This window comes from Clupea harengus, chromosome 6 (assembly GCF_900700415.2).
Source record: "Clupea harengus chromosome 6, Ch_v2.0.2, whole genome shotgun sequence".
NCBI classification, from domain to species: Eukaryota; Metazoa; Chordata; class Actinopteri; order Clupeiformes; family Clupeidae; genus Clupea; species Clupea harengus.
The window spans coordinates 17,458,170-17,486,018 of NC_045157.1; the positions used below are offsets into that span (position 1 = coordinate 17,458,170).

A 27,849-nucleotide genomic window follows, 5' to 3' on the forward strand; every position below is an offset into this window, starting at 1 on the left:
TTTTTTTTTTTTTTTTTTTTTTAGATAAACATTCTTTTTGGCCTTGCAAACTGTGTAGTAGGCGAACGTTACGGTTTGAGTGAATGGTGAGCGCGATACGGCGAAATGGATGATAAAAAGCTTCTGAATGGAAAGTTTACTTTTAAAAGTTGTGTTGTGCAAAAGAAGCGAGCTTCACTGTTGTCTGAAAATGTCAACAGGCAGCTGGCTGAAAGTAAAGAAGTAGTAGGCTTACCTTTTATTGGTAACCTAACTGTTACGGTTCAATATTTCTGAAATAAGAGGCCTGACTGCTATGTTCCCAGCAAACTTGAAAAAAAGAAAATATTAAGCCATGGTTTAACTGGGGGGTATTCGTCGTAGCTCGCTAAACGGTTTAGCGAGCTAATTTTCAGGCTAAGATAAAAAACGCCCCTCTTTTTGGTTCGTGGAAGCAACTTTTGATAAATCACCATAGTTACATATCGATTAGCACTAACCTGCTCCAGGGCAGGCTAATTTAAGTGTAGCTGGATAAGCTTGCCACACCCCCGGAAAAAGGAGGGATCCCATTGACCAAGGACTGATATTAGAGTTAGATTAGCGGAGGGAGAGAGTTCTTTGCGATCGCCAAGATCCATTATTCTTGTATGAGCGCTACCGATTCAGCCGACAAGGAATCATTCATTTACAAGACCTTCTTGAGTCATTTATTGCAAACACCACATTGACTGTCTTGCGCTTTTTTGCGAGTGGTACATTTTTGTAGTGTCGGTGATGCGGAGAACAAAGCACTCATAATTATATGAGTGTTATTAGTACACCATAGCATATCATTATTGTAGAAAATGATTACGGTGGACTCATGATAAGAATAGAGAGAAATACAGACAATTTATTTTCACTGCTTCAATTTATTGCATTTGTTATTAATACATTTAGTCATTTAACAGACGCTTTTATTCAAAGCGACTTCCAAGGAAATGTAAAACTACATCGAGGAAGGAGGTGAGGGGATTTGAACTAGCAACCATGCAGATTCAAACCGGTAGAGGAAACCTCTGTACCAGCTGACACTTGCCGTCAAGTATTCATACAAAGATATCACCCTATAAACATCCCAACACACCTTGCTCTCACATCGGTGGTGGTGTTGAATTTTGCCATGATTATGGTCTTGTATTCTTCATAAGCGTTCATGTTCATCTCCTACTCGCCAGCGGAGAAAAAAAGAGCCCTTTTCTTTGAGTTTAGAACCATTATACCGTTCGAAAATCATGGTTTTGGTGATCGACCTTTCCTGCCTTTTGAAGTAGGACGTGCACGCGCAAATGCCATGATAACTTTAACCTGCTTGAAATTAACCACATGATTAGGATGCGGGTCAGCCGTTAACGAACCGATATTTGCTGTTCTCAATCAGCTCGTTAATCTTAACGGGCTAAAAGGCCAATTGATTAACTTAGCTTCAATCCTACGACGAACGTACCCCAGCACTATAGGCTGAGTCCTTGTTTACCTGAAATGTGCACTTTATAATTTTATTTTGTACCGCCCTGTTTGGCAATATTGGTTTTCAATAAAATAAAACATTTGCATAAAGCAAGCCAATCAACTTTTCCATGTTGATAAGGGCATTCAAATATAAATAAAATGATGGAAAAAAGGGACATTTAGAATAGATAAAAATGTGTGATTAATCGCGATTCATTTTGAGTTAACTATGACATAAATGCGATTAATCGCGATTAAATATTTTAATCGTTTGACAGCACTAATACATATATATATTACATACCAAGCTATGGAAATGGGTATGTGTTGGAAAACTACTGGATTGTTTACTTTTACCTCGGTTCATCTATAGACTCTCTCACACACACAGAAACACAAACTCACATATACCATGTGTCTAAACGTGGGAGGAAACAGGAGGGATGTGTATACCTCAAGAACAAGGTCAGATAATCTCTGAAGATTTCAGCAAAAGTAGGCTAGCAGGACTACTATTGCTTCAGTAGTGTATGGACAGAGATCAGATTTCATACTGCTTTAACACCACACATTCAGTTGTGATATAGTTTTACGTCAACTACATTTATGTCTGTTGTTGGCTATAGAACACAGAGCACCCAGAATCACTGAATATTTTTTGATATGATGGATTAGTCTCCCCATTGCTCCTCCGAATTTGTCCCCAGTTCTCTGTTCTGACCTAGTTTGTCGTGGACTGCGATTTTGCCAACAATTTTACCGCAGTCCGTATCGGATGATAAGATTTGACGTCCTCATTGCTCAGAAACATGGAAAGCACTTTCCTTAGTGAATACATCTAAGAGTAAAACCTAATAGGCATGCACTGGCATGACTCCACACACTCTTATGTGAATGAATGTGTTTGCATTGATCGGAAATCATATTGGGATTTCATCCAGCTGATGAAAGACAAATCATTCCCTGCTTACATGCAGCATTTTATTCATGCCAAAAGCCTTTAGTACATCTGGCTTGCAGCATGGGAATTGGACATGTATTGAGAGTGGCATATTTTATTGAGCTGATGTTTGCAAGGAAGCTGAGGTTATTCGAGAGATACTGCCATATCAGCGGGGCCAATTCTCGTTATGGCAACCAAAACGATTCCCTGTTTCCATGGGCGATAAGTCTTTTTCTCTGACTGTGTTCTCTGTGAGTCACTGTATAGCACTTCATGCGATCACAGAGACAAATGCTATGAGATGCTTCACATTCACCACAGAACAAAAAGCTTATTTGGCACTTGTGTGTTCGTATGACCTCCGACCGTTCTCTCTTCTGTGCATTTTACACCTTCCCCCTTCTTGGTTTTAATAGTGGCCAGGTGTATATGCAAAAAATAACGCACACTGTGATCCAGTCGGTGGTGTAAGAAAACACAGTTGTTGGTTTTAAAGCGGCCAAAGCTCCCTTCTCCGGGTCGGCCATCACTGAAGGAGCGATCACCGAGGGGGTCATAACTTTTTGTAATAGCCATAAAGCTGAAGGTTAATTTAATGTTCCCTGAAGCAGCCCTCTGCTCCTGCCAGCGCATTCATCCCCGTGCCCAGGCCCTGCCTGCCGCTCTCTCTGAGTGACCAGGGGAGGGGGTAGATGCATTTTCAAGTCCAGCCAAGGTGCATGCCCTGTGGTCAAGAGGAGCTGCCTGGAGATTCGGGAAGCAATTTTCATGTTGAAGTGTATTTTCTTTCTGAGGTGGATGACGTGGAATAGTGTGCAGAAGGCAGCATATGAGGCTGCCTCGAGCTGGAGGCTGGTTTTTTTTTCAATTTCACATGTCTGTGCCTCTCCTCGAGCTGCTTTTACAAACAGGCGTGATGTATGGAGCACTTGATCTGCACAGATGGTGATCATCAAAAAACCTGGCTTCCTGTCTCTGTTCAGCAATCTACTGCGCTTCTGAAGAGTGTATGTGTGTGTCTGTGTGTGTATGTGTTTCTCTGTGTGTGTGTGTGTGTTTTTCATTTATGTATAGTGTTTATGTACATATTGATTTCTCCACAACATGGCTGTAGAAAAGCAGTGGAGTGTGACTGACAGCTGAAGGTGCACTGAATCGTTTAAGCTGTTTCTGTGTACTTGTGTTTCTGTGTGCTTGTTTTTCTGTGTGTGTATGTGCATATGTGTGCGTGTAAGTCTGTGTGTATGTTTGTGTTTGTGTGCTGTGTGTTGGGGTCTCCAAGTATAAAACTCCTGCTGGTCCCCTTTTTCTCTGAAATTACCATTGTTCCTGTTGTTGTTGCTGTGCACTTCTGTGTTAACTGATTGGAATCTCTGTTGTCGAGAGAGAGAGAGAGAGAGAGAGAGAGAGAGAGAGAGAGAGAGAGAGAAAGAGAGAGAGAGAGAGAGATTGGGTACCCATTTTTGGGTAACTTGACAGCAAGCTAATAAAATCAGCACAATATAATTTGAATGAGAACATTGCGGTATTGTCAACACAATAAAATGAATTGTGGAGATTTTTCAGTGAAGTGTTTTAAAATGTTTGAATTAAGAAGATTAAACTGAATCCATGAATTTGCCAGAGCAACCCACTCCAGCAGAACAACACTTTTGTTGTCTAAGTTGTGTATCAGGGACAATGAGAGAAACCAGAGAAGCCCACTGCAAGAAAGCTTGGGTGCCACCTGCTCACAATTTGGGCGAATAATGATGTTCATGTATTTTGAGAGTGCATTGTTAACACTGTCTGTGTTAATGAACATAGCTTTGACACAATTCCCAGTTTATTCATTTCTAATTTTTCATTTATTGCCCTTTGGCTAAATGTATCATCAGAACAATAAAGACAATAAAGATAGATAGATAGATAGATATATGGATACTTTATTTATACCGAGGGAAATTAATTTAAAGAATTAACCTTTTCATGTTAGTTTGTGTTGTCATTTGTGCTTAAGTTAAGATAACTTACCTTTACCTTTATGGTATCATCTTTACCTTTACAGCCAGTCCAGGGATTCGACTATGCCAAACAACACCTTGGCCAGCAGGGCGGCGATGAAGAGACCTTGCCTGTTTCCCAGGAGACCAAGGTCCTGCCCATCAGAGATATGCCCCTGTCACTGGAGAAAGTCATTCACCCAGATGGTACCAGCACCAAGAAGACTTTGTCCAGTGAAATAAGGAAAAGGTATGACAGTGCAATGTAAGAAAGAAATAGATGCTGTTTGGCATGCCATGAAGGCAGCCATTAAAGTCTTGTGTGTTTTTTGAAACCTCTGAATAATAAAAGCAGCTAATTCACTAATTGTAAGGAGAATCAGGATTCGATTTAGAGATTTGAATACAGCAGGTAGATTACTCTTTTCCTGAAGGTCCCTGAAGGTTGATGGCAGTCAGATGAGATCATGGCATTATCCATTCGGGACTATTATCAGTGACGTTCTGTCAGCATGATGGACCCAACGCAGCGAACGACCCTGAACTTTCCCTCATCCAAAACACAGCACTGAAACTCATTATACTTTATCAGCAGCCCAGGACACCACTGGTTCTCATTTAACGACCAAGATGACCTAATGTAAATGCGCTCTGGTGGTGGAAACCAAGTTTCAACCAGATTTCGCTCCACATTAAAGAACCCACTGACTTTTCTGCAATTGGTTTTCCATATTACCTCAACTCCCAGCAGGATGCCTTGTGAGGGACATTTATTGTAGGCTAAATCAGCCTGAGGTGACTTTAAGAGGCAGTTTAAAAGAGCACAGGTAAAAGGCAGCTGTATATACCTCTGCTCCATGCTGTATGGACAAGTTGTTGTGAGGCTCTTAGTGTTAGCTCTTCCCTGTTCATTCCATGTTCATTTAAATAGGAGCCATTGGCTCAGGGAATGGTAGCATAGACCATTAGCAGAATTTAGAAGCAATGCTAAATTGTAGAATTAATCTCTGGGTTTGGTTATAGTGCAAGCAAATGTTATGATTCATTCAGAGCAAGAGAAAGAAAGAGAGAGTGTGTGAGAGAGTGAGAGAGAAGGAATGAGAAAGAGAGAATGAGAGAGCAAGGGCGAAAGAGAAGGAGAAAGACTTATGCTGATGCTCGCTTCTATGCTAGAAGGTGAGGTCTGCTCTAGTAACTGCCAACAATGATTCAGTTTATCTCTCGCCTGCGAATGTAAGGATTCTGTCACCTTGCTGCCTTGAAGAATCCTGTTCCCTTTCATGTGTCTCTCACCAGATGAAAGAGCGTTCTAATATGGCAGCTGCCTTTTTGTTCTAAAATGCAAAGGTTAAAATGCAAATGCATGTTTAAAATATAAAGTTTTCTATATTGGGACTAACTTTTCAATATGTTTTTTGTATAATTTAAGTAGACTAAAAATACAGACCCTCTCTCTCTCTTTCTCTTTCTCGCTCTTTCACACACACATGCCCTCTCTCTCTCTCTCTCTCTCTCTCTCTCTCTCTCTCCCTCTCCCTCTCTCCTCCACACACACACACACACACAAACACACAGACACACACTGCCAAATGTTAATTGCCTGTGGCCAGAGCACATAAAGGAATACGTTATTGAAAATTCCTATTCAGCCCTATCCTCCTATCTATTCCTTCTCACAGAGACTCCCCCATAAACTGCTGGATCTCTATGTCATCAGAGCATGTGTAAAGTGGAGATTGGCTGTAAAAATCTGTGGAGCCTGAAGATCTAGTGAGAGCCAGAGCTATCACTGTCTCCCTCTATTTACACTGACCTGATTTAAGGGAGACTTTCATATCTCCTCTATGCAGATCACAGCGTACACATTTGGATCTTGTGTACTACAGTTCATGAACCATTTTATTTCTGAGGAAGAAGTAATATTGTTTTCCTATGCAGTTTGAAGAGCCTGAGAAATTGAATGCTAAGTGATTAGAAATCTGGCAGTCTGATCAGTCACCATTTGTCATATTTTCTTAACAAACCGGGCATATAGACTAAGTCATTATGGGAATACATATTCAGTTACACACTTTAAGAGTGTTAAGCTTTATAAACAAACCCATTACTCCTCGAATGCCCAACTGTTTGCAAACATAGGTTGTTCTGCCTTCAATACATAGTGTTCACAGCTGTTAGCAGGCTTGTTTTTCTCAAATCATTAGCAATAGCATTTTTGAGCAGGAGAGCAAGTTCATCCTTCGATGATATGGGTAAAATACATAATCTCGTACACTTGATATCCTTTGGAAAAAGAATTCCTACAATGGTTCTCATGTCCCTAAGACTGCTTTCTTTAGTTTTAGTTGGATTTGAATCACTCTCAGTTTAAGAGCACTTTACATCATCATTACGGTAACCTAGGCATTAGCATTGCCATGGTATCACGATAGTGATTTGTCAGATGTGTGATGTCAGTGAGTGTATAATGTAATATATAGGATCAGTCTACGATCTAAAGAACAGAGGCTAATGCTAATGATAGGGGGGCATCTCTTTCACTCTGTTGTCCATGTTATTTTAATGCACAACAAAGGGCTCCAAAATATATGACTGTATTTTATTATTTTCTGGGTTTCCAAACAGGAGCCTGTATAGAAGCAGTTTGGCAGTCAGCCGATGAAGGTATGGGAGCAGTTGCCCTTTTGCACTGCTGCAAAAGCTCCATGTGTTTTAGCCCTTATGCTTTAGAGGAGCACAGAGGCTCCTGAACTGTCCGCCGTGCCCTGCAACTTGTAAGAAATGAGCGAACAGGTCTGCTTGTGTCCAAACGGTGCCAGTTCATCTTAGCCTCCCAGATTCACTGTCCCAGAAGGACTTGACAGGTCGAAAAGTTAAGAGTTATTTTAGATGTAGCCAACAGCAGATGAGAAGTCTGTCGAAGTGACATTTTGCAGACAGTCCTAGTAAAATATTTATCGCAAACAGTCTTGTTTTCACTCCATTCTCTCTCTGTTTTATTGAAAAGAAAATAGTCTTTTATGCCTATCTTTTATTATAGATGCATTGTTTTGCCTGTGTGCAGAGATCTGTGATTTTGTAGAGTAAGGGAGTCACTTTCATGAGCTTAGATCAGCACAATGTATTTCCCCATCAGGCTTCTTCCTAACAGAAGTTGATTCATGACAAATAAGCTAACCAGATCCCAGGTGTTGAAAGCCTCAGTAAAAATTAAACAGCTTTGGACATGGATAGTAGTACCTTTTGTTGTCACCAGCGCGAGTAACAGTGCTAATGCTAATTCCCAGAGGAAGCCCTACTGTGGCTCTGCCTGTTCCCATTGTGCTGTTGTGTCATAACTGGAGTTGCCATGTGTTAACGCACTGCACAAGTGCTGCTGGTCAGCAGAGGTGAGTGTTGAGGAAGACAGAGTGAGAAAGAAGGAAGTGGGGGAGGTGTGAGGTGTGTGTGGGGGGGGCTGTGACATAACCGTGCGCCGTGAGATTGACCATTGCTGCTGTTGCTATGGTTACTTGCAGCAGGTTGCCGAGCGAAGACGGCTCTGTCATCAGCAACGAATCAGCGAAGCCCCACTCTGGCAGGGGCTCAACAGCGCTGAAAGTCCCAACGCAGCAGAAAATGACAAAGGAGGAGACGCGCAAGAGGAGCGGTGAGACGGAGCGACCAGACCCAGAGCGCGTCGAGGCCATCATCCTCCACTCACTCATCTCCACTGTCTGCCTCTTATCCTGTCACTCCTCCTCTCACTCAGTCTCTACGTCACTCCCTCCCTCCCTCCCTCTCTCCCTCTATTCCATCTTGCTTTATCTCTCTGCCACACTCCATTCTTTTTAAGACCTTTGACAAATGTCTGGCGTGTGGTTTTTTGCACTCTGTGCCTTAATCTCAGCGGAGTGCTTTATTTAAAATAAAAAAAAGTTGTTGCCCTTCTCCCTCTCCTTGCACAGTGACAAAGTTGGGTGCTCAGGCCCTTTTTATAGCGGGGAAGGTGGCCACTCAGCAGTAAGGGAGCAGTGAGGCTGATTAATATGTATGAGGCTCTTTGCTGACATGATCCGGTCTGTCACTGTGGCCCTGCACTGTCGCTCAAGTGCCAGGGGGCAGAGAGGCTTCGCACCCGCAAATGTGGCACACACACACATGTGTACAGACGTACAGACAGACAGACACACACACACACACACACACACACACACACACACACACACACGCGCGCGCACATGTACATACACACACAAACGTACATATAGAAAGACACACATACAAAAAGCCAGGCCTACACAAATTTATATACACACACACATACACACACACACACACACACACACACACACACACACACACACACACAAACACACACACACACACACTCAGTACACACTCGCACTTCTGTGGACTCTGTGACTAGGAGACAAACAAAAATATGTCATATCCAGTTTCTGCATCATGCTTATCGGTTCTTTTCCACAGAACATTTTTCACCCTCCCCTTTATGGTAGGGCTGTGGTCATACTGTTAAAACTTATCTACTAACTATCTGCGAGGCAGAATGATCAGTCATTTCCAGTGGACTATAGTCATTATCACCGAATGCATTATATGTGTATTTGTTTACCGCCACAGGACCAGAGAAATAAACTGCACCATTAATTCTTCTTATGTCAGTGCTGGCCATCGCATTAAATCCAGCTTGAATTTAATGAAAACCAAATGATATGAGGCACACATCCTCATTATAAGAATTTTCACTTAACAATCATCTCTTAGTAGAGTTCATTTCTGTCTTGGCAAAATGCAGGACTCAATGTATTTTAATGGAAGCACCTCAGGAGAGACCCCCAGACTGGCTGGAGTTCAAGCCTCTTTCTCTCTGCCTCTGTTCATATTGAATTAAGAATGAGGCCTGAGTGCCTAGTCACACACACAAATGTTTCATTAGCTACCTTGGCTGGCCTGCACGCCAGTGATGAAACGCCATTGTCTGCCCAAGTGTCAGAGACAAAGTGCTCCTCATTGAGAGTCAGTGTCAACCTTTTAGTGTGGCCCGGGACAAGGTGACCGCGGGTCTAGCCGCCATGCTAATGTGTGAAGTCAAACAGAGTGTGTGGCTTGTGTCGCTCGTGGGCTCGGTGGTTCTCTCCATAGGGGTGCTTTCTCTGGGCTTTGGTATAACTGTGTGGGTGGATCAGCTGTGGATGGTTGGAACAAACTGTACTGATGTGTTTGTGTGTATGTTTGTGTGTGTGTGTGTGTGTGTGTGTGTCTAGACTTGCATATGTGTGTGTATGTATACGGTGTGTGTGTGTGCACGTGTGTGTGTGTGTAGGTTTGCATATAGGTTTATGTTGGTTTGTGTCAGTATTTGTTGTGTAACACCTGTTGTGTGTGTGTACGTGTGTGTGTGTGCATGTGTGTATTCTGGCAGATCCCTATGACACCTCGTCAGGGTCCCTGCAGCTCATCTCCATCAAGCCAATGGCAGCTCCGCCCACCTATTCACACCCCGCCTCCTCTGACCGGAGCCAGGACTCTGCAATCCTCAATGGAGAGGTGAGCACACACACACACACACACACACACACACACACACACACACACACACACACACACTCTCTCTCTCTCTCTCTCTCTCTCTTTCTCTCTCTCTCTCTTTCTTTCTTTCTCTCCCACTCTCACTCGCACACATTCACAAACATTTGCTTGTGATTACAATTCCTGTAATCACAAGCAAATGACAGTAGGCTAATGATCTATGCACACAAAAATGGTTTTAAGAGATATGGAGTTATTTCGTTATGGAAACATTATGTGTTATTGGTATTGTGAATGTGTTATTGTACTGTTTTATTCAGACTGGCAAAGAATGTACACTTATTTGGTGGGAAAAATGTGGTCATGATTTGAATCATCACTGTATTGACACCAAAATAAATTCTCATCATGTAGGGGTACACACAGAGAAACACACACACACACACACACACACATACACATACAAATAAACAATCACTACCCAATAACCTTTTAAATGTTCAAACAGTTACCCACAAGCGTGGCTGATTCCCTTTTTCCTGCAGGTGAGCATGGCTTTGAAGCAGAAGTCGGACATTGAGCACTACAGGAATAAGCTGCGTCTGAAGGCCAAGAGGAAGGGCTACTACGACCTCCCTCTGGCTGAGGGCAGCAGCAGCTCCAAGGCTGTGAGTCAAAGGTACCAGCATGGACACCAGAGGGCGCCACATGAGCACGGCCGGCCCCTGGAGAATGATGATGAACGCTCCTCCACCTATGTGAAGTCCCACAGAAGGTGTGTGTGTATGTGTGTGTATGTATGTGTTTGTGCATATGTGTAAATCCATATGTGTATGGCTATAAAATGTGTAGCACAGATGTATGTATGTTTTGGAGGTATTTAAACTGTCTAATACATAGGTCAGGCTTAAGATGTTGGGTAGTGTGTGCATGTATGTCTTTATATGTGTGTGTGTTTATGTGTGTACGCCTGCATGTGTATGTGTGTTTCCATGTCCATGCCCATTTGTGGGTGTATGCCTGCGGTTTTGGGGAAGTATGCTCGTGTGGTGTGTCACATGTTATTCGGCCGGGAAGTCGGTTGTAAACCAGCATGTTCTCACACCTTTCTTGTTATCCATGGAGTTGGACCAGCATCCATTAATACTGGGCAGCCAGATGGCCAGAGACCACACTGGTCAAGGTTAGATCACTGTAGCAAAGAAGCCATAACCGTCTTTAGTATGGAATGTAGTGTGTACTTGTGAAAGTAAAATGGTGCAGCAAAGTTTGGAATAGCTGAGCAAGGAAGAGATGGAGATTGAAATGTCCCTCCAGCAAAATGAAATTGTTCTGAGTGGAGCTCTCGCCCTTCCCCTGCGCTGTTCAAAGCACACTCCTCCTCACATCGGCACCGTTTGCAATTAACCTTCAAAGCCCCCTTCTGTTGCGGGGATGCCATCTGATGTTAGGGATCTACTGATTATTTTTGCTGCCACGTGAGGTACAAATATCAGAGAGCAGGCTTAAAAATAGGTGACATTTTGTTTGTATTTTAATCATGTGGTAACTGGTAACCGGTGGTGATTACATTATGAGAATGTAGGCACATGACTTTACTCCCTCAGCTTCAGAGTCTACTGTTAAGGTTTTACCTGGTGATTGAACTGGATAGCATGGTAAGGGCATTATACTGCCCTTGTTACAGTGTTACACTAATACTGATTGCTGTTGTGTAAAAAGTGCAGCTCAGTGAAGTGATCTTATAGGTGTCAGGAGAGCTCTTACTGGCATTATCTGTGATAGTATCCATTTAACAAGGTCACTGTATTCGTGTTTTGTTACACTTAGTGTTGTATGTGTAGTGTTTTACTGCACCTAATAGTGTAGTTGAACTATAAAAACAGTGTACTTATTGATCACTCCTTGCAGTAGTATGATTCATTTAGATGTATTTATGCTGTAGTATTTCCACTGCATAGGCCAGAGCTCTTGATGTGGTTAGCTTGAATAGTGAACATTTGGTGTGTGTTTGGTTTGTGTTTGGTTTGTGTTTGGTTTAATTGTATATTTTCACGCCGGCTCCTCTCCAGCTCGTCGAACAGTAATCTGCATCTTAATGGGCTCTTTATTCGGTGGTGAGGGAGCACACCAGCATAACTCCTCTCTTTCGTCATGGCCCCCGATAAGAGGATTTGACTCGTTCGCCGGGACCTGCTCTCGCGCCATGGCTCCTCTCGTCTGTTTGATCCCTCCGTTTGTTGTGGATGCCGCTGTTGTCTGCGGTTCGTGGCTCGGCTCCGTGGAAACGCTTGTGACTATTAATTTTTTTTTCGTGCGAGCCAAACGTGACAGATTCACGTCATGAAGAATACTGATTGTGTTCCTGCTCTGGTTACACTCACAGACAAGCAACATCGCAGTAAGCCCGCCGCAGAGAATTTGTCAGTGATCCCTCATGTTTATACATCAGGTCTGCACTATTATTTACTCAAGTTACTGCAGCCTACTCATTACCTACCCAGAATCTCCACAATGGGCTTTACCATGTCTTATCTGAGAGGAAACAACAGTGTTGAATATTGATGATTTTGATGCAGGTTTCATTGCCGGCATGTGATATTCCTGAAAATCTCTCAACAGGCCAGCTCAAGGGACCAGATGTTCAGATTTGGTACATAATTATTCACCTGTGTGTGTGTTCTCTCTCTCTCTCTCTCTCTCTCTCTCTCTCTCTCTCTCTCTCTCTGTCTCTGTGTTCTACACTGCTGGATGCAGACACTCTCAGGTGAGGCACCCAGCCTACCGTAGTGGGCAGTCTCTGAACAGCCCCAGCCCTGGAGGGACTGAGATGGACCTGCTGGTCATGAGAGAGAGGCCCAGGAAGGGCATCCGCAACAGCGGCTATGATGTGAGCGCCTACGTGCAGTTAGACCAACAATCTTTTATTTCCCCACTGAGGATATCAGAATCTCATTGTAACGCACTGTCAATGTTGACCAGAAATATAATAGAGTAGAAATCATAGCATGAAAGACAGCAGCTGTGTTGAGCAATAGGTCCATTGGAAACACATATCTCACCAGCAGACAAAATACATTCAATGTGTTTATAAAACCTGGTCACTTATGTTATGTGACAGCAGTCTATGACGAGGGACTGAGGAACATTACTCCCATTATCAAGAGGTTATGTGTGGACCATAACATGTTGTGGCATTGCAAGACCCTTCCCTTTTTCCCAGACATCTCTTACATATGTTCTTAAACCGTAACCATGGGAACCAAGCTGCTCTGTTGCAGACACAATATCAAATTATAAAACATAACAGCCAGCTATTTTCATCCTACTTTTAAAGATTTGTTTTTTAATCAGTGAAAAACCCATCGAAGGCTATCATTAAAAGGCTTGGCGAGAGCAAATGTAATCTTTCAGATAACATATCTGTCTTGCTTAAGTAAACAATAGCAACATGCTGCTAATAGCACATCAGGGTTAGCTGTACTGCTGTGCATGTTAACATGGGGAGAAATCAGCGTGGCAGGTCATTTCACAACATAAATAGTGTGATTAGCACCCGGCCTGATCAAATATTGAATCATCACAAAGTACTTTATGAAATGCCCCACACAGTAGCTTAACCTGTAGACGTTACTGCTGTTTGTTCCTCTTGTCACTCTGTAAGTGGGTGTTGCTGCTGTCTCTACAGAAGCAGCATAATTGAATGACTAACCTGTCTCATGCTGCTAAAATATGCGTGGCATGGCTGTGGTTGCAAGGACTGACCGGGCTCTATTGATTATAGTGGGAATGCATTGCTTTTGGCTAGATTACTGCAGATCCTCTTCTCGGACCGTTTGCGTTGTGGGAGGACTGATTTATGAGACGTGCTGCACTAGGTCTCCTGTGGCTCCCCTCTATTCACACAGGAAGTAGGGCAGAAGTGGAGAGGACGAGAGAGAGAGAGAGCGAGAGAGAGAGAGAGAGAGAGAGAGAGAGAGTTGGAAAGAGATAAATAAGGAACAAAAGCAGGAAATAAAGAAAAATGTAAGCTGTGAGAGTTTGAGGTGAAAACACAAGCTTGGTAAAGCAGCAAGAGAATGAGTTCTCAGTGCTGCTGCAGAGCTTAATTGGGCTGTCATTAGAGTCACGTGACATTAGTTAGATGATGGGAAATTTATGGATAAATAAGCAACTTTCATACAAGAAGCCCAAGGGATCCAACTTGGTACACCATGACACCATGAAGGACATGTCATATAAACAAAGGCAGTGCAGTTTGGCATTTATCAGCAATAACATCACATAGACTTAATGTACAGTACTTCTTGATCCACAGTAAAGTCACAAAATGTACACACCATGCATTTTTGAAGGGTAAAGCTGAATATCAATTTTGATAAATCCATGATGAGAGTATTTGAAAATGCTCTTTCCATAGTGATGAAGAGTACTTTTTAGGTTTATACTGTATACTAGTGTGTTGCTTGTGGTCAATGTGTTTCTAGGCATTGGTGTTCTTCAACTGTCAGCTACCATATGTCTTCTAATATCTATCAGTTGCTATCTCTGATTCTCCGTCTTTCATGTCTGTCTCTTTCAGACTGAACCTGAAATCATCGAGGAGACTAATGTGGACCGGCTGACGAGCCACCGTAGCTATGGTTACGGCCGGCAGGTCAAGGGTCACTCGGAGACGTCCACCCTGAGCTCGCAACCCTCCATCGATGAGGTGCGCCAGCAGATGCACCTGCTGCTGGAGGAGGCCTTCAGCCTGGCCTCGGCCGGCCACTCCACTGCCGGCCGCCACCACCACCAGCACCCCCAACACCAACTGGGGCCCTACAACCCCGGGCCGCCCATCCCCTACTCCGAGGTGGTGACCAGCGCTCCGGGGACCATCAGCCGAAACCAAAGAGCGCTTCAGTGGGTGCCGGCGTACGGGGCGGACCTGTACCAGTGCAGTCTTCCCAAGCCTGTGAGTGTCACTGGAGTACTACACTACACACATGGAGGCCTAGCTCCTGTACTGTTTCAGTGGGATGGGTTTAGGCAAGATTGAAGATATTGATATTTTAACAGATATTTTACCTAACAGGTAAACAGGTCACACAGATGGTAGTATAGGGCTACGTTCAAAGATCAAGATCATCAATTCCACTAGTAGTAAAACGTTGAAAAATATGGAAAAAATATAAAAATGACATTAATGTTCAAAATGGCTATTCCTGGGAAAGCCAGTTGTTCAGTGTGTCTAACCTGAATCAGTCCTCATCCCTCAGTGGTCTGGTGCTCTGGTGACTTTGTGTTGTGCTCCTCATCACAGGCTTTCAGGTTCACTCAGCTTCCTGACATGGCTATGGGGTCCCCTCCTCCCCCCATTCCACCCAGAACAGGACCTCCTGGGACTTCACTGAGGCGGTGAGATAAGTGTACACACACACACACACACACACACACACACACACACACACACACACACACACACACACACACACACACACACATACACCATACACAAGATCGTACCCCACACGCTCTCACCTATATCCACACATATGCACTCAAAATACACTCTGCAAAGTCTCTGCAACTGATATTAGCATAGTGGCCAGTGACCTCGCCTAGCATTCATCACTATGCTTTTAAACATTGGCTGGGCTAAGGGCAAAAGTATTCTCCATGCAAATGCTCCATGGGCATGAGTGATTTTAATTCTACACCACAATGTAAATTTGAATCCTGTATCAGTGTACTTGAAAACGACAAGAATATCAATGACTATTGTCGGGGTGCCACAGGGACTCTGTAGTGCATTATGTTCAGTGTGATGAAGTGACAATGCCACTTAGTGGCAAAAGTGTGTCACTGCTGGTTTCTCACCGCTGCTTCCTCCTCAGCTCTTCATCTGACCTTGGGCCGAAGGAGCGGAGCGTAGAGTCCTCTGTCACTGACGTGCCGAGTCAGCATGACGGCGCCCCCTATGTGCCAGTCAGCAGAGCAGTGCTCCCCTCAGTCACCAATGACCAGCCCCTGCCACTCAACCACTCAGGTGAATGTGATAGCCTCCTGTGTGTGTGTGTGTGTGTGTGTGTGTGTGTGTGTGTGTGTGTGTGTGTGTGTGTGTGTGTGTGTGTGTGTGTGTGTGTGTGTGAATGTGTGTGTGTGAATGTGTGTGTGTGGGAGGAATGTTATGTCATCTCCCTTTCAGTCAAGACAGGCACTGCTTTGATCCTGAAACTGCAAGCTGCCAGCTTGAACCGAAGCAACCTCTGTGTGGGCATTTCCAGCATTTTGTCTTTTTTTATTTTTCGTCTTATAAATAGCCGTGACATAACACCACATTCTCCAGCTTATACAATGCTCTGCTTAATTTCTGATGAATCTAAATCTCCCCCTCTTGCAGGAAACCCAATGTCTGCAGTCTATGCCATCCCTGCTACTCGCCCCGGCTACCCAGGCTACTTCCTCTCCACCCCCCCGTCCTCCTACCACAGCCCATCCTGGATGTCGTACCCACCAGAGCCCGAGGACGTGCCCCAGCAGTGGGCTGAATCTGTAAGCCATTTCCCCTCTCTTCACAGCCATCTCCTGTACACAGCAGGCTCACCCAATCCTGCTGCAGTTTGGCTCAAGTCCTGAAGTTTTCCGCTTCAGCTAAACAGAATACAATTTTATTCAAAATCAATATGAATAAAGTTTATGTTAAACATCTGTACTTTGCAGCATTCTTAAGGTTTATATCAAAGCATCCTCAGAAACCAACCTTATGGTTAATGCTTCTTTTCTAAGATCCCTTATTTGTTTTGATTACCATTTGCAGTGTACTTAATTCTTCAGAAATAACTGTGATAGAAGAAGATGTTAGCTTATATGACCGATTCCTCTGTGTCCTCCTTTTTCTCATGTAAGAAAAGCCCCATCTGCAGGCACCACAGTCAGTAAATGCATCTGAGACTGTTGTGTAATCTGAGATTAATTCTCGAGTGTTCCCCCTGAAATCAGTGGAAACCGCACTGTCGTTATGTACTGAATAGAGTGGTGAGGATGAGGATGATGACGAAGATGAAAATATCAAAGCCAGGACAGCATCCTAAGAGGATCAGGATTGCTCTCACTTGTGTCTCTTCATCTGTTAAACGTCTTCCCCCCATCCTTAATAAGAGAGAGAGAGACGGGGTGGGCCATTCCTTCTCTGTCAGATGTCTTTTCAGCCATGTGGCCAACCCTCTGTTTTCGAATGTTCCTCTACTTTATATCCTTGTTTTGTGTCTGCCTGTTTCAACCAAATGCCTTCACGCAGTGTCTTTTTACAGAACCAGTGTCATTTAGAAACCATTTGCTGAACTGAATTTATCGCTGGCGTTGAGCGGACTCAGCAAAATACCGGGGTAGTTGAGCACATTTCTTTAAATGAACACATTTTCCCTCTTTTTTGTTTCTTTGTTCAGTTCTTTTAGAGTTTGTGTGTTGTTGTCATGTCACCTTGTTCCGATCAAAAGTAATCCATCGCTGATTTCAAACGTTCCGTTTGAATGAAAGGTCACAAATATTTTGGTGTTAGACGTTTGAGTTATCTTCCCATCTTTGTGTTTATTAACCGTGACTTTCGTCTTTGTGCTTGTGTGTATTGTTTCCCTTTTCACTCATTTGAATATAAATATTAGCATACTGGTGCAAAGAAAGAAAACTCACTCAAGCAAAAATCTCCTCACTCTAAGTCTAATGTTCAGTGAAATGCACTGTATGTCAAGTGTACGCCTTGAATGTAGCAGCGTCAGATTTACAACCTCATTCATCTTGCTTCCAGGTGCCACTGCCAGGTTATGCAGAGGCCTTCCCACACCCCCGCTACCCTCAGGGCAGCCCACTGTTGCATCACTACAGGCAGCCACCATCAGCACTGGTAGGCTTGGAGTGTCCCCCTTCTGCCTCCCAGCAGAGCCTAACCGACCCACTGGACATCCCTGGGTCCGACCTCCCCCTCACCAACCTCTCCACGTCCGCCTTGGTCAAAGCCATCCGCGAGGAGGTGGCCAAGCTGGCCAAGAAGCAAACAGACATGTTTGAGTTCCAGGTCTAGAGCTCCCTCCAGTGGGCAGGAGGTCCAACTGCAATTATTTACGGAGGAGACTGCTGCAGACCTGTGCACCACACAAAACTGAACTCAGAGGTTTGTATAGATTCATGCTCTCCTCCTTGGGTTGAGCAGGAAATAGTTATCCCTGTTCAATTACACAATGTACTCGTTTTCTTGCAAAAGAAACCCGTTGTATGTCAAGCATTTCAGTCAGCTTTACTGTGGGCTGTCTTTTTGCTTTTTCTCCATTTGTTCTGTGGCATTGTAAGATAGCATTCAAATCATAAATGTGATGTTTGGAACTGAAAGGAACTGACTTTCACATGAGAGCCAAAGCATTGCAATGAATTTATACTTTCAACCTGCTGTTCGTACATTATTGAATATTGCATATTCAGTTAGCACTTAAGTTTCCATTTTTGTTGCGATTTACAGATAATGTGCAGAAGCCTGAATCAAGAAATTTATACTTTTCTAATTCTCATGGCGGTTAACATTAAGAATGATTGATTATAAGGAATGATTATAACCTTCATCTTATTCAATTCACCTTGCTGTCTTGAGTGTACAAAATGAAAAAACATTTTGGAATCAAGATTAATTAAATAACATACCGATATTTTAGGAGCCAGAGACTAAATTATAGTTTTGCGAATGCAAGTTGTAGAAGTCTGATATGTTGACAGTATATTTTGGCCTTTTCTGGCTTTCCCCTTGAGTTAGAAAAGTACATTTCTTGTTTGACCAAGTGCATGCCACTGCAGAGTATTTGACTCAAGGGCTTTTTGTACGTGCTGTCTCCTTCATGTCCTATAGGCTGTCCTGTAGTAAATATTTCTTTGCATTAAATTGTGAATGTGTTACAAAAGAGCGAACTCTTTGGAAATGATTGTATTGTAACTCCCATTAAGGTCAGTTGAAATGCACTTTACTTTATAAGTATAGATCCATCGTTTTCTGTTAATTCTGTCAAGATTTGAATGGAAGGAGTCATGCGGTGACCTCTGAATATCCTCCAATGCAAAGTGGTGAGCAATATTCAAAGGCCTGGAGAATAAGATCTGTAGATGCTGTGAAGAATAAGATCAGTAGATGCTGTGCTATCTGGACACATGGCCTCGAATAAGGATCTATTTGCTCTCTGTGAACCAGAGGAACAGAGAACTAACTGGCCTAAGTAGTGTATTTTAAATGACACCTGTACAGTACTGTAGTCTTGGTTTGCAACTTTTGCAGAAGTTTAGAAAACAAATTATGTCTTATGAGGGAGACTGTTCCTATATGACCCATTTTTACAAAACAGGCAAGTATTTGTCATTTATACATGTGGATGGCTTATACTGTCTGTAGGAAAGATGGCCATGGGAAAAAAAATGTTTTTGTTGTTTGTCAAGGTCATGTCACATCTTATTTTCTCAGGTTCCCTTTTGGAACTTTTACACCGATATTGGTGTTGGTTTGTAAATAGGTAAGAAATAAAATCAATTCTTGAATTTATTTCACTCTCCAGCACTTTGCTGATGGGTTAACCTTTTTCGTTATTCTAGGAATTTCATAATAATGATACTTTCATACCTTGAGATTGACAATATCATTTCTGTTAGACATAAAGATTTCGACTTGTTTTGTTTCTGTATAAAGGGATCTTAAAGCTGGTGTAAGTGATATTACTAACCTACTAACGGTTTCATTCTCAAAACGATTGGCACGCAGTTGTGCTCCACTCTTTAGAGAGTCTATGATTGGTTAATGTAGCTGTACTGTGTTGAAAGTTTTGTAGCTGACTACAGAGCACAGGAGAGTCCCAGAGACATTTTTCTCTCTTGGAGCATATTTTTGCGATATAGCAAAAGTAAGTATCCTAAAAATGTCGCTTACAACAGCTTTAAGGGAGACACTTAAGTATTGATTCATCAGATGTTAATTTGTAAGAGCCCAGAGTAATGTTGTCTTCTTTACCAATGAGCCAATAAAAAGGACTGAATGATAATATGGAATGTGGTTTGTAATAGTTTTTCACATCACTCTGTCAGTTATGATGAGTGCATGCACTGTCCACAGAGGTTTTGCACAGTTTTGTTCGTAAGCATCCTTACTCTGCAACAAATCAATTTGGTCATGGATGGAGGGCAGCAAAAAAATTAAAATCATATACAGATACTTAAGACTGTAATTAATGAATGATTCCTTAATGATTTGTGACCCTGTTGAGATCTCTCCTTTAACTCCATATGAGAACTTTGGTCCATACAGAAATCTGAGAAGCAGGAGATTTAAGCCTATATCCCACTTTTAGTTCCCTTTAATGTCATTGTTGTCTAGGAGAAACTAAGGAGATAATAAGGAAACATATTTTCTTATGGGCTATTCAAAAGCTAACAAATAGTTCAACAAATAATCAACAGTTAATGTTTGCAATCAAATTTGTAAACAGATGAGATAAAAACAGAATAGAAAATGTAGAAAAATATACATTTTAATAACGTGATGATGGAGGTTGCGGGCCAGAAGGTCTTCTTAATTTTATTCTTCTTAGATGCATATCCATCTCACACAGTAAGACGTTTTCTAGGAGAAAAAGAGATAGTTGTTCAAGTCTCCCGGCTGCTCAGGCAATATGCAGGTCAGGTGGTTGCAAATTGAGCTAAACTGGAACCACTGATGCATCGGTATTTTACCAGACTACAGATCGATGATTATTCTAATACCTCCCATGTTCTATTACAGATAAAGCAACGTAACCAAAAAAAGGAATCTACTTAATCTGTAATTTACAGTTTTGATTTACTTTCAATAACAAACATACTTCCCCGATTGTCGCCATGGTCTCCCATCATTTTAAATAATTCGAGCTCCACCAGGCGAATGCCCAGTTCGCTAACGACATCCTGGTCACTCGTCGAAAACCAACGCGGTCCCTCGGGCGGACAGAAGACATCCAACGGTTGATAATCAGCTATTGAGAGGCTGGTTGTTTTGGGCCAGGGGAGGGGCTGAAATAGCTGTTCGGAGCTAGTTGAAGTGTTGAAAGTGAAACTGGACCAAATATCAGAGGTTGTGCTGGAAGAATCATGCACAGAGGGGAAGAACTGGTGATCGCCGCTCATTTTGTTTGTTAAATGCGTGTTTTTGTTCGAAAAGGGAAACGTTTTCAATAAGAATTTCCTTAGAAATAGAACATACAGGCCTCATAAACATGTTCATTCCATTCAATGGTGCAAAGCCACTGTTAAGTAGCCTGGATGCCAGACGAACTTTTATGGTTAGCCCCGCCCACAACATTTTTGGTCGGGAAGTTCGGTCTGGTGTCGCTGTGTGGAGATAGATCTGTGAGGAGATAGATAGACCAATCAAATTGTCAGGGCGGGCTTTATACGATGATGGACAGATGATCAACCGTTACGTAATCAACTACGTCACCAAAGAGCTTTTGGAGTGAATTCGTTTTCAACAAACATGGCTGCCGTTGGAGAGGTAAAATGTGGAGATTCGAGTCTGTTTTAAAAGACATTGACAGCACATTAATTTTGAAAGAGGAACAGAGAAACGCGATCAAGGCATTTGTCGATCGAAAAGATGTTTTTGCCGTCCTTCCTACGGGATCCGGTAAAAGTTTAATCAATGTATCAGCTGGCCCCATGGTCTACGTTATGGTCATACTACGTTGCTCTGATTGGTTCTAGATATATCCAATTGAGCGAAGAGGCATTTTTTTCCCTGGTTCGGTTGAAACACGCCCCATAATCACAGCCCAACGGAGCGGTATCAGACTCATATTCTCACTAGAATTATGAGTATGACATCGTCAGGCTAACTGTTAAGTGGACCAACCATAACAGTACCTCCTCTCAAAAACATTATTCAGACTAGGCCTATTTGCCTACTACCAGTTGGTTCAATTGTATAGTTTAAAAGAATAAATAAGTGGGGGCAAGCAGCAACATTATTTCTTCAGTCAATGCTACAATGATTTCCCCAATAACATTATAGCAACTGTTGCATAAAATTAGTGTCAACCCTGGAGTTGTGGGGACTGCAATGGTGTACTCTCTAAACATGTGCAGCATTGAACATGCAACTACATCATATCAGATTTTTCTAATATCAAGGGTAACTAGCCTACACAACCACAACCAAAGATGGTCACAATCCTCCACAGCTCTTTTCTGACAGCCGTTGTCTGTTCTGCATGAACTCTTAAAAAACTTGTGCAGACTCGGACAGCTTGCTTCTGACATCTTTGCTTTTTAAATGAAATCTCTTGATAGTAGTCAGGTAGCTTAGCAAATTGATTAGGACATGTTAACTAAAGCTCCAAATAGTTTTTTTGGTTTCTAATTGGGTCCTGAAGATTCAAGCTGAGATTCCACTGCATTTGAGCATTACAGGACATTTCATCATATTCCCTCATCTTTTTAAACATGCAAGGACTATTGATTGCTTGTAATATAATACATGATTCACAGAGTAAGAATCATTGGGCCTCATTCTCGAACGCAGTTAAGAAGAATTTAAGAGGAATTTAAGAGGAATTTCTTCTGAATTGGATTTAGGACAACATTTGGCATTCATGAAAGTTTTCTCATCTGGGATTTGCTCTGAACTTCAGAAGACTTTCCGAACTCGAAATAGCAGTCGTAACTCGGCCAGAGTTTTCTCAAATGCGATTCCTTAAAAAACCACAAGATGGCCCCGTGATGTCATAAAATAAATAAAAGGACTACACCGGAATGCTGCGCTCGTCTAGTGAGCGTCGTTTGGCACTGCCGTCTGTGCAAGTACGGCAATCCAGAATTTTCAAGTATTTCCAAGTAGTTCCACGCGCGTCCCTCTCTACCTTTAAGAAGCTTTTGAAGACCCAACTCTTCAGAGAGCACCTCCCTAACTGGCACTTCGACTAGTGCTTAACTTGCACTTATAGCAGTTACATTCCTGCACTTCGTTTTTATTTCCTATTTCGTTTTTCTATTTCTTATGTAAAGTAGTATTTATTGTTACACTAGGTCTCTATTGCTCGTAGCTTGACTGTTCTATCCCTTGTACGTCGCTTTGGACAAAAATTTCTGCTAAATGACTAAATGTAATGTACACGAACACTGCAAATGTAAGTGAATAAATAAATAAGCACTAAACTCAATCACGTTGATATAGCTATAGTGGAATAGAATGGACACATCTACATTCTGCAACAGTCCATCTCTGCACCGTTCAAGTCATAGACATATATAGTTGAAGTTAGATCTGCGTTTACTCGACGGTGATCGCTTTCCGCTTTGACATGACTCGTTTAGGAGTTGCTTTCGTGTAGATTCGGTCGATTCCGACTGCACACGTCACTACGGTTGCGTGCCCTTATAAGGAGCTGGCAGGGCGTGTATGTATGCAAATTCAGGAGCACGAGAACGCGCTATCAATTTAAGAAAACTCTTCCGGGGGAGCACAGCCCAGAAAACCTCTGCTGCGTAGGACCACATTTTCAAGCGTGCATGAATTTGGCGGATGTCTTTTGCTTACGTTGTTTTTCCGAAGCCCGTAAGAAACATTTCAGAAGAAACTTCAGAAAATGTTCGAGAATGAGGGCCATTATGTTTATTTATTTTTATTATCATTATTATTACCATCTATTAATCACAAACTGGTAGGCTAGGCCTAATAAACATGTATTGATTTCTTCACCAACAGAACTCTGAGGCCTGCGTATAGGCTATTTTTGTGCAAATAGGTAGTTTTCCCAAGTTATGCATATAAACACGCAGTGGCAAGCTATTATAGCCAAGCTGCAGCCAGGCCTGTTAAAAATATCAGCATACAGTAAACTGGGAGAGCTTAATCCAGTGTCAGGATGTGGTCAGAGTCTAGAGTAATGATGCAGTAGCCTTTTATATCTAGGGAAGAGTCCAAAGGGAACTGTGTGTTCTTTATCAGCCATCATAATAAATGAAGCAGTGTATTTCAGAAAGCTTGATGTCAATAATTGGTGAGAAGAGACATTCATGCATATTTCAATTTTCATCATGTTTATTTCCTCTCATACATGCACCTTTCTTGTAATATACCAATATAAAATGAGCAGTGCTTGTTGTTGTGTGGTATTTACGGATGAACATACACAAAATGTATATGGTCATATCTTTTAAATAGTAGATATATGTACAGTGCATTCGGAACGTATTTAGACCCCTATGTTGCCGCCTTTTGTTAAAATCATATAAAAATACCTATTATCATTGCTACAAAAGCCATGCACATTCACTTTGATAATGTAACATATTTGAATGAATAATGCAATGTAAAGGATTTCAAGATTTTCCTGATCATCTGCAAATGGCTTTCTCTCAAAAGTGGGTAAGAGGTAAGACAAAAATGTTGTTTTATTACAAAAAATACCTGCCTTTTGTTTTTATTCTTACCATAATAAGAATTATACCATTATAACAGATGAATCATATTTGATATAATTCAGACCTTCTGTCATTCCAGAAGCGGTTGTTTAGCATTTCGACACACAGCTGTTGCCCCCCATCATTGTTTTGCTGTAGGAAATTAAAGGCTGAGAAATTGTCCCATTTTCTGTACACTGTCTCCCCATCTGTGTAGAATTCACTGACTTTCAAAGACCATCTCCAGCAAAAACTCGCCAAAACACACATGCACAGAGGAAAAGACAGAGATACTTAATCGGACAGCAGGGCCCCGTTCGTCGTAAGGGCTGAAGCTAATTGTCCTTTTGATCCGCCTCCAAATCATGTGGTTAATTTCAACCAGGCTAAACTTATCGGGGCAATTGCGCGTGCACGTCCTACTTCAAAAGTTAGGAAAGGTTGATCACCAAAACAATGATTTTCTAACGGTATAATGGTTCTAAACTCAAAGAAAAGGGCTCTTTTTTTCTCCGCTGGCGAGCAGGAGATGAACATGAACGCTTATGAAGAATACAAGACCATAATCATGGCAAAATTCAACACCGCCACCGCTGTGAGAGCAAGACAAGAGGCGGTGTGTTGGGATGTTTATAGGATGATATCTATGTATGAAAACATGACAGCAAGTATGGACTGGTACAGAGGATACCGCTTTCGGTTATTAACTGCAAGATTGCTAGTTCGATTTTCCCTCACCTCCTACCTTGGTGTAGTTTTACGTTTCCTTGTAAGTCGCTTTGAATAAAAGCATCTGTTAAATGACTAAATGTATTAATAACAAATGCAATAAATTGAAGCAGTGAAAATAAATCTGTCCTTTATTGCAGTCAACATGTAGAGGCAAAAAGTCCAGACAGTGACTCAGGTCATTGTGACCAGAGGAGCAGTCGAATCAGACATCAGTCATATGGGATACTACAGGGAGAAGAAACAAAACATTTTAATTGCACATTTATTGGGTGAAATCCTACGGTATGCCACTGCTCCAGGCAGAGCTGTTCAACTTCAACCAAACAAACATTTGTGACTACAGGTATAGATTTGTTAGAGACCTGCCAGGCTGCATTTTTAAACATTAACGAGTGACCATGCCAAACCACAACACTCAAAGTTCCTAGACCCTTGCACTGCATCAGATTCCTTGTTAATACATTTTTAAGAGCAAACAGTTTGAACCATCCAAGCGGTTCCTTGTATAATCATAACGCCCTTACAAGTAGTTCCAGTTTGGGCAGCCACAGCCTCAGATATATATAAAGGCTAGATGTCTCGTCCGCGTTGCCAGCCAACGGAGTCGAACGTCCGCACATGGCGGCCATCTTGCCCCAGGCAGCTCGCTCACCCATCACATTGTGTTGGTAGTGGTATGTACTTTTTAAATAACCATAACTTGCTCAATTTTCAACCGATTTTTAAACGGGTTGCATTTTACATTACATTTACATTTAGTCATTTAGCAGACGCTTTTGTCCAAAGCGAGGTACAAGGGAGAGAACAGTCAAGCTAAGAGCAATAAAAAAAGCATGGTGTAACAATAAATACTACTTTACATGAGAATTAGAAAAACAACAACCTAGAAAAGAGGAAAAAGAAGTGCAGGAATGTAACTGCTGAAGTGCAAGTTAAGCGCTAGTCAGGTGCCAGTTAGGAGGGGAGGTGCTCTCTGAAGAGTTGGGTCTTCAAAAGCTTCTTGAAGGTAGAGAGGGACGCCCCTGCTCTGGTAGTACTAGGCAGTTCGTTCCACCAACGTGGAACTACAAATGAAAATAGTCTGGATTGCCGTGCTTGCACGGACGGCAGTGCCAAACGGACGCTCACTAGACGAGCGCAGCGTCCTGGGTGTAACATTTGCCCTTACAAGAGCATTTAGGTAGGTGGGAGCAGAACCAGTAAGCACTCTGTAGGCAAGCATAAGTGACTTGAACTTAATGCGAGCAGCTACTGGCAGCCAGTGGAGCTCGATGAGTAGCGGGGTGACGTGTGCCCTTTTCGGTTGGTTGAACACCAGACGCGCCGCCGCGTTCTGGATCATCTGTAGTGGTTTCACCACGCAAGCCGGCAGGCCCGTTAGGAGGGCGTTGCAGTAGTCAAGGCGGGAGCTCACCAAGGTTTGCACCAGCAGCTGGGTGGCATACTGGGTTAGGTACGGCCTGATTTTGCGGATGTTGTATAGCGCAAAGCGGCACGACCTGGAGACAGAGGCGATGTGGGCCGTGAAGGTCAGTTGGTCATCAATAATGACCCCGAGGTTTCTTGCTGGTTGGTTTGTTATAAACAGCAGAGATGTAGTTATGACACTGCATACTTATGAATAATTATGTTATTTTCTTAAAAATATCCAAAAAGCATCCCGAATTATAACCACGTTAATAACGTTTGTAAGAAACCAAACCATTTGTAAATCCGTTGAAAATTGAGCAAGTTATGGTTATTTAAAAAGTACATACCACTACCAACACAATGTTATGGGTGAGCGAGCTGCCTGGGGCAAGATGGCCGCCATGTGCGGACGTTCGACTCCGTTGGACGAGACATCTAGCTTTTATATATATCTATGGCCACAGCACCCTCACTTGCATCATCTTGCGATTACACACAAATAGAAAGCGACACTGTCAAAAGGGGGGCGCAAACATTCAAAGTGTTCCATCAAAACAGACATGCACTGATGTCCTTACCGGTAGCTGCAGTGTGGTCAGATGTAGTTGGGGGATTTGGTGTTGGGGTGGTATCCAGAGCATCTTCACTTGCTCCATCTTGGGATAACCATACAAAAGTGAACATTTAACCAACACAATCAAGACTCAACAGAACCCATAAATATCGTTAAAAGGAAACCTCACCACCAGCTTCAGTATTGGCGGGTGTGGTCTGGTTGTGGGGATTGGGTGTTGTGGCGACAACCACATCACTTTGGCAGTCCACAGCATCTTCACTGGCTCCATCTTGGGATTCCACATGAGTGAGGGGGCCAAAGAGAAGCCAAGGGACACACTTACACATTTTATACAAAAAAAAAAACTTGCAGAAAACCACACAAAAACTAAAAAGAAACACCCTACCAGTAACTTCAGCTTGTGCAGAAGTTGTCTGGTTGTGTGGATTAGGTGCTGGGGTAGTAGCCACAGCATCTTCACTTGCACCACCTTAGGATAAAAATACAAGAGTCAACATTTAACCAACACAAGACTCAACAGAACCCATACATTTCGCAAAAGAAAACCTCACCACCAGCTTCAGTATGGACAGATTGTTGTGTCTGGATTGATTGTTGTGTCTGGTTGTGGGGATCGGGTGTTGTGGCGACAACCACATCATCACTTTGGCGGTCCACAGCATCTTCACTGGCTCCATCTTGGGATTCCACATGAGTGAGGGGGCCAAAGAGAAGCCAAGGGACACACTTACACATTTTATACAAAAAAACAAACTTGCAGA

At 42.5% G+C, this 27,849-nt stretch overlaps 1 protein-coding gene and 1 long non-coding RNA gene across 2 annotated transcripts in view; one reads left to right on the forward strand and one right to left on the reverse strand.

Moving 5' to 3' along the window:
* kiaa1549lb (KIAA1549-like b) overlaps positions 1–19,981 on the forward strand; it is a 56,563-nt gene extending 36,582 nt beyond the window's left edge. Inside the window, exons 13-22 of the mRNA XM_042707933.1 lie at positions 4,464–4,648; positions 7,917–8,047; positions 9,824–9,948; positions 10,476–10,705; positions 12,688–12,820; positions 14,513–14,887; positions 15,236–15,330; positions 15,810–15,984; positions 16,075–16,467; positions 17,720–19,981. Coding sequence (XP_042563867.1) covers positions 4,464–4,648; positions 7,917–8,047; positions 9,824–9,948; positions 10,476–10,705; positions 12,688–12,820; positions 14,513–14,887; positions 15,236–15,330; positions 15,810–15,984; positions 16,075–16,467; positions 17,720–17,992 — 2,115 coding nt within the window. The 3' untranslated portion in view covers positions 17,993–19,981. The remainder of the gene's footprint in view (positions 1–4,463; positions 4,649–7,916; positions 8,048–9,823; positions 9,949–10,475; positions 10,706–12,687; positions 12,821–14,512; positions 14,888–15,235; positions 15,331–15,809; positions 15,985–16,074; positions 16,468–17,719) is intronic.
* A 7,144-nt stretch (positions 19,982–27,125) lies between these two features.
* On the reverse strand, positions 27,126–27,515 carry LOC116220715. Its single transcript, XR_004163807.2, has 3 exons — positions 27,474–27,515; positions 27,255–27,356; positions 27,126–27,167 (listed from the first exon to the last, which is right to left on the reverse strand). It is a non-coding gene; the product is annotated as an uncharacterized LOC116220715 (long non-coding RNA).
* Between the last annotated feature and the right edge of the window lie 334 nt (positions 27,516–27,849).